This window comes from Tympanuchus pallidicinctus, unplaced genomic scaffold (genome assembly GCF_026119805.1).
Source record: "Tympanuchus pallidicinctus isolate F22 unplaced genomic scaffold, pur_lepc_1.0 scaffold20, whole genome shotgun sequence".
NCBI classification, from domain to species: domain Eukaryota; kingdom Metazoa; phylum Chordata; class Aves; order Galliformes; family Phasianidae; genus Tympanuchus; species Tympanuchus pallidicinctus.
Genome location: NW_026294722.1, coordinates 8,532,605 through 8,545,283, shown reverse-complemented (window position 1 = coordinate 8,545,283; position 12,679 = coordinate 8,532,605). Strand labels below are relative to the sequence as shown.

Genomic DNA, 12,679 nt, shown 5'->3' with positions numbered 1-12,679 from the left:
GATGTCCCCAGCTGTGTTGGATCCCGGTTTCGTGCTGTGATCAGAAGCAGGTCGGGCTGGGCTGAGGAGGGGCTTTAAAACACCAAATGGAGAATGCCGGAGTTGCGAGCTGGGGTTTGTGCTGTAGGGTGCAGAGTGGGGTGGAATTTGCATCCTAAAGAAAGGAGATCGGTCGGTAAAAATGGAGCTGGTTAATTGCTGCTGTAGCAGGGAGTAGGTGTGGGTAGCTGACGGGATGGGAGACAGGCTGGCATAAGACAAAGAGAATAAGGAAGGAAAGCAGAAATGAGAACAGTGTAGTGAAGGACTGGAGATGGAACGTAATTTGGGGTCAGTCCCCAAACACAGCAACTCCTGTCTGAGATCTCCTCAGGTGGAGAGCATTGAACTCCCAGAGCAGCAGGTGGTGAAGGGGAGGAAGGGAGGATCTGAGCCCGGAGCCAGGTCTTGGGGGAGTTCTGAAGATTCTGGCTGTGATACCACAGGAGTGGTGGTGAGAGTTTCTGTAATTTACTCTGAGTGCTGTGGTGTCCTGCGATTAGAAACCAGTAAATGCAAAACACGTCTATAAGGAAGTGAGAGCTAAAAAATGGAAGCAGGCATCCAGGCAGCCCTCCTCTACTTGGGGAGTCCTGTCCTTATCCTGCAGGAGGCAGGATGCTCTGCACTGTGTGCATGCACTCCTCCCCAGCTGACAAGGGGCTCCTGCCTCGTTGGCTCTGATTCTGCCACACTTTGCAGGAGCTTCAGCCAGCAGTTCAGCACTGCCTGACCTTGGAGCCATGCCTGGGCCTGTGGGGAACCCGGCCTTCCTCTGCTGTTGCCTGGTTGGTGCCTTTCTCAGCTCTGCTGCTGCTGGGTGCTCCTGCCCTGCCGTTGTGTTATAAATGGGTGGCTGTTGGTGTTGGTTGATATTTAATGAAGTCCGTGTAGTACTCTTCACTCATTTACTTATCCAAACAGTCTTAATGCCCAGCCTGGGAAAGTTATCTTGGCTTCTTTAAGCTTTTCCACCATTAGCAATAAACATTTTACAGTCTTGGCAAGCTGAGACCCAAAAGTGAGCATGACTTCAAACAGCATTGCTAGCAGAGAAGGCTTTAAACTGATATTAAATCTCTAAACTGAGCAAACATAACAGTCCGGTAATAAAGATAATCTGTGAGCAGTTCGGGCCAAGAGGGGCTCTGATCCCTGGGCTTCAGGCACTGCCTGCTATTGCAGCAGCACCGCCTGCAGAGCTCTGCCCCTGCTCTGCACATGCTCTGCCCACGCGAGCGACAGGCCAGAGGTGCATGCAAAGCACTGGAAACAGGCTGCACTATGCAAATGTATGCAAACCTGTCACACCTGCCATGGGAGCAGCTGTGTGCAGGCAGACACCTTGCGCCCAGAAGTCATGGGAACACGTGGTGGTCAGACACACAGCGTGACACAGGCACGCAGCCTTACCCGGGGTTTGAGAAGGCTGCTTTCCTCTTTGGCTTTTCTAGCTTTGAGACTAGCAATGGTTTTGCAAAGCCTTGGTGAGGAATGTGCTTGGTGGGGCCTCGGAGTGTTTTAAATATTGTGGGATTTCTGTAGTTTAAATTTATTCTGAACTGAGACAGCATTTGCCTGATCTTCTGTTGTGTTTCCCAGTGCCTTTGCACGCTGGAAGGGCAGCAGCTGTCTCTACATGAGGATGTGTGCCTGGCAGGATGGTGCTTGTGGGGCTGTGAGTGCTGCTCAAGGACCCGTGCTGCACAGGTGAGAGTAGCAGGAGCAAGCACGTGGGTTTCATCCTGCAAAATCCAGGCTGAAAATGGTGGAGCCAGATGAAGGAAGCACTGCTTCTCACTGGATTGGAGCAGTGCTTTGCTGTTTCAGCCACGTAGTCATCACAAGCCCTTATGTCAGTGGGAAGCAGTTTGTGTACCTGTGTCTTCTCCCACAGCTGATGTCCTGCAGCACCGCTGGTCTCAGTCCTCAGAGCTGACAGCAGTCACAGCACGCCTGGCAGTGCTCCGGGTCCAAAGCCAGAGGAAGCCTTGCCATCATAGAATCATTAGGATTAGGAAAAACAAGACCACCAAGTCCAACCCCCTGCCGCCCCACTGTACCCCCTAGCCTTGATGTCCCCTAGTGCCACAACCCTACGGTTCCTGAACACCTCTAGGGATGGTGATCCCAGCACTCCCTGGGCAGCTGTGCCATTGCATCACCACTCTTTTGGAGAAGAAATTTTCCCTAATATCTAACATCAGAAATAAAATTCCCAAACTGCTCTTCTTCCCAAGCTCATTCAGTGCTGTTCACCTCTTCAGTGCAGAGCACACCATTCACCCCAACAGCCCCTTACACAGTGAGCTGAAGGAAGTGTCTGCGTTCTTGTTTGTGCTGAGCTGTGCTGCTCGTTCCGCACGTAACGAAGCTGACACTATATTGCTGTGTTTATTGGCCTGGCTGGCAATTTTTCAGGTGCTAGGTGTGTTTATGGCTGTCAGGGTCACACCTTCATTAGGAATGGGGAGAGGGATTTTAAACGTACCCACAGCTTACCCTTCCTCCTCCGGCCTCTTGGTGTGGAAGGGGGATGTGCGGTGCCTGGCCCGCATCCCCAAGCTGTTGGTGTTTGTTGCGCTCAGCCTTGAAGGAAGCACAGCCTGGCACACAGAATTGCCTGGCTCAGCAGTGCCACGTTGCTGAGCTGTCCCTCCCGCCTCTTGTTTTTCAGGGCTATCTGTGTCTCTGTGTGCGCTTGTGAGTTTAATAGCAGCAATAGTTGCTTTTGTCAGAGATAAAACTCATTTGCCTTATTTATTTATTTATTTATTTATTCTGTTGTTTGTTTCTTTCCACCGAGATACGAAAGCTGCGGAAAAGGCTCCAAAGCCTGTTGGCTGTTTCAGATGAGGGTTATATAAGGAATATGAAAAGAATGCATTTCTTAGTGGCCAGGGTACCTAAAAATACCACTTCTGCAGATCTTTGCTTGGACATCGTGAAAATGTCTTGCAGCTGGAGATTCTGATCCCCAGGATAATGTCCTTAGTTCACACAGCAGCACTGAAGAGGACAGTAGAAAACTCTCCTCCCCAACGATGCCAAATAGTTGTCTAAAAGGCCAGTGCAGCTGTCCTCATGGAGGACATCTCCTGTGACATGGGACATTGCCTTTGCGGAGGATAAAACACAGCCAATGTGTGGCAAGGCCAGTGCCATGTTGTGATTCTGGGCCGGAGGGACAGGTGGGGTGAGGGCTCTGGCTGAGGATGCCACGTAAGGACGAGGTTGCCTCTGGGGCATATTGTGGGTTTATTTTCAAGTGAGTTGAAACTAGCAGTGAGAAACCTTCTGTAGGGACTGCACTGATTTAAGATTAACCGGGTAAAGGGCAACCTTGATAGAGTAATTCACAAGAAGGGATCCAGGAGAATTTATTGCTTCAAAGATTTGATATTGCTTATATGGTGTTATTAGGGCATAAACCCAACTGTGGTTCACAGGGTTCCTGTGGCAGGCAGGGGAGCCCTGGGTTTAATTTCACATTCATGGTGAGGAACTAACATCTCTTCCTTCTTCTGCCTGGCGCAGCCACTCAGTCACTGTGTTTGCTGCAATGCCACCTGTTCAGCCATGGCACTGGGGCTCTGCTGCTCAGCCAAGGAAGGGAATGCACATATTGAGGGAGTGTTAGTCAAGGCCTACCCTACTCTGGGGCCTCGGAGTGGAGGTGTACATGAAGTGTTGTCTCTACTCAGTCCTCAAGCATAGCTTTGCGTCTCATACCTGCTGGCAGCATTCACGGACACAGCTGTCACTGAAGGTCAGTGCATGGCTGCAGCTCCCCCCAGGGCAGGACTGCCCTCATTTTGCATTGGGGGAGCAGGTGGGGGATGTGTAGGGCATCTCCTGGGGGTCAGAGCCGGATGGTGGTCCTGCCCCTGACCTAATGTGCAGCACTGTGATCCTCTCTGCCCTCTTCCCGTTATCTTCCTGGGCATACTGCAGCTGAGAACAGGCTCCTGTGATCAGGAGAGCAGGTCATTAAGAGCCTTCTCTGATTGTCAGTGTATTTCTTCACCTTTATGACTGGAGACAAGCTGACTTTCACTTTATTGTCTCATTGTGCCCTGTAGCCTCAGTCTGTCTTTGGCTGCACCTGCTGCCTGCAGTAGTTGGCTGTGTGTGAGCCAAAGCAGAAGCATCACCCAGACTGCTCCAAAATGGCCTTTAAAATACAATGAGGACTTCAAAATGCATGGGTTCAGAATGCTAATAACGTAGTTTGGCTTCCATTACTTGACACTCAGAGTGTGGTTAATTTTTTAAGCTCTCTGGAATCATAGAAGGTAAATATTTATTCTTCATGTGTTTGGTTTTTTTTTTTTTTTTTAATGAAAACTGAGTTTGCCATTCAGTCTTATGGTTCCAGCACACATGGCCTCAAGGCCTCAGCCACCAGCTAACATTAAGATTAACATAAAGCAGTGGCAGCTGGCAGCAGCATCAAACACTTGTTTGGGCTTTTTTCCTCAATGCACACACACTTTGTGCTTGTATAGGCAGGGAGATGAGTAGCATGATTTAAAATAAGTCCTCCCAGAAGAAAGAAGTCCATCTGTCTGGGAAAAGTTAGAAAATATTTTGTGATTTATTCTTTCTTCTTCTTCTTCTTCTTCTTCTTCTTCTTCTTCTTCTTCTTCTTCTTTTTTAATGAATACAACTCTAGTGAAGAAATATTCCTCTGTTTCCACTGGAAGGCAGTAAGCAGCACAAATAGATGTACAGCATCGAGGAATGCCTGGTGCAAATGGACCAAAAGGGATCCCCACAGAGTATCTCTGCATACAGGAAAAGGGGTTGCTGAGGTTGGAAAAGACAGCCTGCTTGTGAAGTTTTTTTGCATTTAATTTCCCAATTATAAATAATCAATGTGATTTACAAAATAATTTACAGAAAATGATTGGCTTCATCATTGCAATAAATTACTGGGTATAATGCCACCAGCTCTGAGAGATGATACAACACTCGGGATGCCACCAGCGCAAGGCGAGGCGGTTCCTTTTTGCATTGGCGATCGAGGGAGGGATCTGCAGCTCCTCTGGCCCAGCTCAGGTCCATCCCAGGGACCTCTCCGGGCCCCTTGGCAGCTGTGGGCGCCCACCACGGGGCATGGACCGTCAGGAACACGGTCTGTGGATGGTTACATCTGCTGCTGCCCCAGCGATAACCAGGATTGTTTTCTTCCATGCTGGATTTTCCAGAGCACAGATGCGGGGCATCTGCTGCCGAGTCTCTTCTGATGAAAAGTGCCATTCATTCATTCAGTTCATTCCAGGTTTTCTTGGCACCTCTGCCTCGGTGCTGCCAGCAATGAGTGAGAAGGGAAGCCTGAAGTTGCTGTGTGAGCTCCAGGAAGGCTGCTGGCTGATTTCGGCTGTAAACCAAAGGTCGTATTGGTGTGGCTGCAGCCCTGGCAGGCCTTAGACAAAAGCACGGGGCAGACTGGAGACGAGGGCACAGCCAGGGCAGTGCTGCTGGTGCAGGCTGCAGGGATCTGACCCTGATCTCTGTCAATCCTCACAGCAGGACTTGAAGTGTTCTGCTATGAGGTGACTGTTCCCAAACCCTCTGAGATCTGGAGGAGCCACAAGGAATTCAATTCTTATCCTGTTACGAAGCCCTGTAAATCTGTTATCAGCCACTCACTCAATGCAAAGGGAGTGGCACTGAGCTGGACACATACCTCAGAATTAGGCTGGCTCTGAACTGAACTACTGGGTCACAAATCCCCTGGCATGAGGCAGCCCATGTGTGAGGCTCTTTCCCTTTCACATGTCCTGCCCCTGCTTCTTCTGAACCAGCACCACGGGGTCCTCTGGCTGCTCAGAAGCAGCACTGGGCCTGCTGGTATTTCAAGCAGTGCTGCCCACAGCCAGCCTGTGCAGGGCTGGCCCCATCCCGCTGGGTGACATTTCCTGAACCCACAGGCTGCAGCTGCTCTGTATGGGTGGTGAGAAGGCAGCAGTGTGAAAGGTTTGGCAGTGGCTGCTTCTGAGGCCTGGTGTGGGCAGCCCCAGGTGAGGAAACAGAAAAACCCATCCAAAAGCAGAAGGGTCTCAACAGTGGAGAATCTTGGTGGGACAGACTTTGCCCCTGCATCAGCTGGAAAGGTTTGTTAGACCTGGCCGAGGGCTTGGTTTGTTGGAGAGTGACTGAGGAAAGATCTGGGATGGGCTGAGGAGCAGTTCTGACAGTGCTGCCAGGCAAACCCCAGCACGCTTTGATGCAGCAGTGCTCCTGGGGCAGCTCCCACCTCAGTGAAGCTTGGCTGCCCCAGGGGCTGCCTGGGGAACCGGCACAGCTGTGAGGATGAAGCCTTTCCTTTCACCCAGCACAGCCTCCTGGTTTGGAGGATCACTTGTTCACAGGGTCTGGTGTACACTGAATGGATGCTGAGAGGTAGCAATGGCGGAACAGCTAGCTGCAGTGTCCCCAACCAGGACTGCAGCCTCCCGACTGGGAAAGGCAGCAGTCTGGCCCTTCTTGCAACGAACGTGGGTTTCAGTAAGGCTTCAGTCTTAGCTCTGTGACTCGAGGCTCTCCGTGGCATGTGCTGTCTGTAGCTGCAGGAAGACAGCTTTTGGTAGTGGTGGCCTAGTCCGATAAGCAAGTCCGTGTGCTCGTGCCCGAGGTCCTCAGGATGGCTTTTTTCACAGTGACGGAGTCTGCTCAGGCTTTTCTCCCACACGGTCTTCTAAATGTGGCCAGCTGCTCTGCAGGCTGCTAGATGACCTCCTGCTTTGTGATGGCAGGCTGTGGGATGGAGGTGGGCTGTTTTGCCACAGTTGCAATGGCTCCGGGCAGCAGCTTGTACTGCTCTGGCCCTGAACCCGCAGGCGGAGATGGCTGAGGTGTTTCTGGAGTAGCTACAGAGAGAAAAGCAAAATTAGAAGAGGGTCAATAGACCTGATGGCGCTGGGATTTGTCTTGTATGTGTGAGGTTCAGGTGTAAGCAAGAAAGAGGCTCTGTAGCTAAACCCTAGCTCCCAATGGCTTGCATGTTGGCTGCATGGCAGTCCTGACACGCAGACCCAAGTGTCCTGGAAGAGGCATAATAATGAGCAGTGGATGAAGAGAGCTGCTGCCTTTTAATCTGTGCTGACCACACTTTTTGGTCAGCTGAGCTCATCTCAGTCCAAATTCCCATGTGGTGGCCCTGAGTGAACAAAATTCTCCTACGTTTTTGCAGAGGAAGTAGTGTGTGTTTGAGGCATTCAGGGGAAGGGAAGTCTTTCCTTTGATTTCATTAGGCACTGGATGGGATCATTCATCCCTGAATTTAAGGGCTATGTAAAAGTGGCAGTCTGACACGGAACATCTTGTTGAATCAGTTAATCTAGTCTAATCTAATCTAACCCACTTCTCTGTTTGTCTTTCCCTCCTTTCTGCATAGGAGTTTCTCACACACTTGATCAGAGGCTCTATCTTGCATTGAAGTTTCCTTGCAAGGTAGAAACTACCTCCACCCACGCTGGAAAGCTCCCATCTCCCTGGTGATACTCACACATCTGCCCATTGTGCATCTGAGGAGGCATTGTGTTGGCCACAATGACGTTTGTTCCCAGGTTCTCCTGGATCAGATGAGGATGCAAGGGGTGGTGAGCATGTGGCGTTTCACTTGATGAACCTAAAAATGTGCATATCACTTTTGTTGCCACAGTGGCAGACAGAGACAGCTCAGGAGGGCAGGGACACACTGTCAAGCTGATCTTTCAGACCCTTTGGTTTTGCTGGTTCCCTTCTGACAGGGGAGGACTAGAGAAAAAGCTGGCTGGCAAGAGTTTGGGGGTTGCAAAGTAAAGCAGCTCTTCAGGGGAATAGAAATGGAGTAGTCTGTGTTATCACAGCAATTGACAGGTGAGATATTTTCATGCAAGTCAAGGTGCTGACCTGGAGGTGAAGGCCGAGTCTCCACCTTTTTCAGGTGAACAATGGCTATGTAGTTCCCAATGGAATGGTGATTAGGGAGCACCAAGAGTGCTCTTGCAGGACCCTCACATACTCACCTCCCAGCAGCATCTCCTGCAGCAAGTTGTCAATCTTAGCCATGCCAAAGAGCTTGACAAACTGGATCTGCTCTATCATCTGCCAGGTGATGCTCTGCAGCACGGGCAGCAGCAGCAGCAGCTCCCCAAAGCGGCCCCGTGAGTCGTATTGCCTGTCATTGATGTAGTCCTCCAGGCTGACCTGCACCTGGTACCGCATCCGCTTGATCTTGGAGGGATCGCTCAGTCCTTTGGCATCTGAAACAACACACAGAGCAAAGCCATCTAGGCTGCTCCCCTAGTAACTGTCCTTTAGTGATAGCATGAGCTCTGGGCACAGGCTGAGGTGAGCTGTCTGATACTCTACTGTCAATAGCAGCAGGTGTTTTTCCTCTTGGGCTGACCTCACCCCTCCTTTTAAGAACAGTTTGGGCCTGAGAGGAGATCAGGCAGCATTTCCACAACTTCCAACTAGTATCAGTGGGCATAACAGACTTGTTCCCTGTGCTGGTGACACTTGCCTGCTGTAAGCTGGCTCATACCTGGGTCGAAGAAGATGATGGCTTTCAAGCAGGCGTATTCATTGTCGTCTATCTGCAGCTCCTGGAAGGGGAGGACCAGCTCATCTAGGATGCGGATGGCCACACGGTTCACCTCTACCAGCTCAGGGCAGTTCCGCGGGATGATGTGGTCATTCCCTTTGGACAAGCAGGACACAGACCATCACCTTGACATTGCCCAAGCCTTCATAAGGGTAGCAAGGAGTTCAAAATCCAGGGGACTAATGTTGAGATAATTTTACAATGGAAGCCTTAAGAAGTTTCTGTTTCAGTCCCATCCCTATTGTGGCCCACCAGAAATGATGATCTGAGTTGCCAGAGCAACCTATTGGGAATTACTCAAGCAAGAAGATGCCTGAAGAAAAAGAGCTGTTTTCTCAGCCATGCCACTGCCTGCTCATGCTGAGCCAGAGCAGTGATGTGGATGTTCACTGTCCTCCATGTTTGCCACAGGAGTGTGTCAATGATGTGAGTGTGAGCCAGGCCTAGCTACACCTAAAGCTTGTGTTTGGCTCCCTAAAACAGAGAAGGGCTCAATCCACCACTCTGCAGAAGGGATGCCTGCAGACACTGAGCCACCCACCCCTTTAGCCTGGCAGGAAAGCTTAGCAGAAGCAGTTGGTAGGGAGCAGAAGTGCACTCTTTACCTAGCAGCAAGACATCCTTGAACACCATGGACCTCTTGGCAACTCCCAGTAACAGATGTTCACCTGCATGTGCCCGCAGCAGTGCCACCTGTAAGAGTAGGGATGCGTTACTTGTGTGATGCAGAGACAGACACAAGGCTGAGCTGTGTTCAGTGGCCCAGGAATGATTCTTCCCCAAGTGCCTGTGTGAGGGGAGATGATGTTTTGCTTTATCTCTGAGCGGTGCCCACATCCTGCTGAAATCCCACTCGAGATCCACGTCTGCTGGCTGCTGGGGTCACCCTCTGGTCACCTTGCTCCTTCTGCAGCAACGGGCGTTTGGGCCAGGGAAGCCAAGGGGATGTTTTTCTGCCCCAGTGTTAATGATTGAAGTGTTTCATTTTATACCCTCCAGTGGCTCCTGAGAATGTTCTGAATCTTTCGCTCTCCTTCAGTTAAAAATTTCAGAGATTTAGGCAGAAACAGAAGTTAACAATTGGACAGCCTGACGCAGAGGCCTCTTAATGTCCAGCCAGGATCCTCTGCTGAAGAAAACAACCATTAAACATTAAAGGAGAGATTCTGAAAAGTGTGTCCTGTTGGGAATGGTTCCCTTTCTCAGTATGTTATCTCTGAGCATCTGACAAAGCCAAGCAAAGCCCTACCCTGCCCGAAATGTCCGGAGTGTGTGTCACCTGGGGAAGAAAGCACTGATTAGAAAAGATGCTGATGTCTGAGAGAGGGCTTGTTTTTTTCAGAGGGTGTAAAAGAGTTATGCAAAATAAACAGAGTGAAGGTCCTTGCAAAAAGACTATGCATGCACGATGCTGGGGAGCCTTTATCTGTATGCCAAAATCTAGCTTCTCTCTATCGCTGTCCAAACATGGGTGGATGTGTTCGCTGAGCTGCTCGTAATTAGCAGAGCTGCACAAAACTGAGCTTCCCCATCTGCCAAAAATTTGAGAAGGTTGAAAAGACTTCACTTCCCAGTGGGCAATGGAGCCTCATGGAGAGCTCTTCTGCCTGTTACAAATTCAAGAAAAGCTCAGGAAACAGAAACACCGCTTTGTTTGCATAAAATCTGTGGTCTTTTTTTGTTTGAGCAGAGTTCACGTAGTTTACTTCAATGTGGCAAAACCCTCTTAAGTGATATTTGTTCTTTTGGTGATCAGCCTGAGGTACATCGGCCTGTTCTCAGCCAGGGTAAACACAGAAGTTGTAACACATCAAAGTAGAACTTTAACGATAAATATAAAAGTTGTAACACAACAAAGTAGAACTTTAACTTTGAAATGAAATGGCTTTGCCCCACCAAGCCCAGCGCTTTGACATTTTGCTGCAGAGGAAAAATGAGTTGGGTGTGACCTTTTGTATGTAAGCGCTGGCAGAGATGACTCATTCTCAGGCAGTATTGCAGTGGCAATGTACCAGCGTTTCCAACATTCAGTGTTCCCACCAGACATGTCTTGACCAGCTCTCATGCCCCTTGGGCACTGGGCTTGTGCATTTTTGTTCACTCCTGCCATTTCTGTCTCTGCCATTTCTGTCCTCCCCGCATTCCTCTGGGTATTTGCTGTCCCTGTTCTCACACTGTGTCCCTCGAAAGCATGGATGTCATTAATTCCTTTTGATGCAGGTCGTCTTTGCCCTTTGGGAGCTGCCTGTTGTAGGAGAACAGCGCAGGATGACCACAGCAGAAGACCTCCTCCAGTTTGAAGCGCCTCCTCCCCTGTGGGAAGGGCTCCGACGGCCTCCTTAGGTTTTGATTTTGCAATGGCAGGGCTGCCAAACTTTCCTTCTGTTGAAAAGTCTGACAGCCCCGCAATTGTAAAATGAGCTCATGTGGAAATTGCTGTCGTTTGCAGAGCTGTTAACCAGCTTTACTGCCTCTGTTCCAAATGGCAGAAGGATGCAGGAGGTTATGCAGTGCTGCCCCAGGTCTCTGTGAGGCTGCAGCCTCTTTGCTGTGCAAATGTCACTCGCCATTGGGCTCCATTTTGTTTTTCATAAAATTTGAGTTGCATTTGCCATAGGAGTTTAGTGGACTAGCTGTTGCTTTGAATAATGGAACACTTCCACAGAATGGAGGAAAAAAAAAAAAAAGAAAAAAGGGAAGCAAGTGCTGTAAAAAGTCATTGAAAGAGCTGCTGGGTGATTACTGAAGATCTCAGCCTGGGATTTTGTGACCAGCTGGATCCTCTCACTTTCTGTAACAGGACTGGAGATTGATCCAGGCTGATTTTTTTGACTGCACAATGGCTAAATGGGAATCCCTGAATCCCTTCCTACGTGGGACACAAACCATGCTGGCTGCCTCCAGAAGTGATGTTCCTGCCCATCCCCCTCAAATGCCAGGGCACAGCCATGTCCTGTAAAATCTGCTGCAGATCTCTGACATTTGGGTTTAGCAGCAAAAACCTCCCTGTATCTCTTTGAGGCTGCCTCAGGTCTTGCAGAGTTACTTTACAGAGCAATTCAAACCCACGGTGCTTACCCTGGTTAGGAAACTAGCAAATGTCAATTGATCATTCGTGTTAAATGCAGTGAAATTCGTGTTAAATATATTCTTGCTTTTTAACTCAGAAGAGAGATTTTCTTATTTGGGAACAAAATTGTGTTTAGTTTCAGTATTTCCACAGTAGGAGGATGGGTAGAAACACATCCCTGGCAAGAAACAGAAAGAATGATAGACAAATAGTTTGATTTTAAGCGTTGAGCAGACCTTAGGTGAGAATTCCTGCTAAGTCTGACTACTCTAATCATTCTGTATAGCGCCTTAGGTTTTCAAAGCGCTGCACAAGCCATAATTAATAAACAATTGACTGGCAGATACACACAGAACGCACACCTGATTGTGTACCTAACTTGAGCTCGCTGTTATCACCGCTGCGCTCATCGGCTGATTATCGCACATCAAACGGCCTGCGGTGGCATTGTATGGATGCTGCTCCCAATCAGGCCGGCAGTCACGACAGCGGAGCAAACAATGCTCATTTTCTTTGAAGGTCTCAGCCCTCGTTTGGCTTCCCGATGCCATCACCGGGGCAGAGTGAGGCGGGGGGACAGGTCTGCTCACCTGGTCGTCCAGGGGCAGCTCGCAGAACGCAGGGATGTACTTGGCCCACTCCACCAGCACCAGCAGCTGCTGCTTCATGGACTCGCACACATCGGCGATGTTGGCGATCTTCTTCCCTCGGATGTCTCCGTTCATCACAAGGACTGGGGATGATATCTGGGAAGAGAGAAAGGATCCCTCAGCAGGAGAACAGACAAATCCCAGGCTTGGGAAGGTTTGGGTGCTGTGTTTAGCAGGCCCCGGCAGTGAGATTACTATGTTTTTGCACTGAGAATTATTTGTGATCGCAGAGGCAGATGGGGACATTTCACATACTAAGGACAAACCTAAGAGCTCTGCAAGTACCATCACTCCAAGGAAGAACATCTCAAACCCAAGCATCAG

General features: G+C 49.7%; 1 protein-coding gene across 3 annotated transcripts in view; it reads right to left on the bottom strand.

Annotated features, from left to right (window-relative positions):
* Positions 1-4,872: 4,872 nt before the first annotated feature.
* The window catches only part of HNF4A (hepatocyte nuclear factor 4 alpha), a 29,432-nt gene continuing 21,625 nt past the window's right edge, over positions 4,873-12,679 (bottom strand). For all 3 annotated transcript variants that reach the window (XM_052684034.1, XM_052684032.1, XM_052684033.1), the window contains exons 5-10: positions 12,296-12,451; positions 9,241-9,328; positions 8,576-8,731; positions 8,055-8,291; positions 7,553-7,675; positions 4,873-6,914 (exon numbers count right to left, since the gene is read on the bottom strand). In XM_052684034.1, the coding sequence (XP_052539994.1) occupies positions 6,772-6,914; positions 7,553-7,675; positions 8,055-8,291; positions 8,576-8,731; positions 9,241-9,328; positions 12,296-12,451 (903 nt within the window). In that variant the 3' untranslated portion in view covers positions 4,873-6,771. The remainder of the gene's footprint in view (positions 6,915-7,552; positions 7,676-8,054; positions 8,292-8,575; positions 8,732-9,240; positions 9,329-12,295; positions 12,452-12,679) is intronic.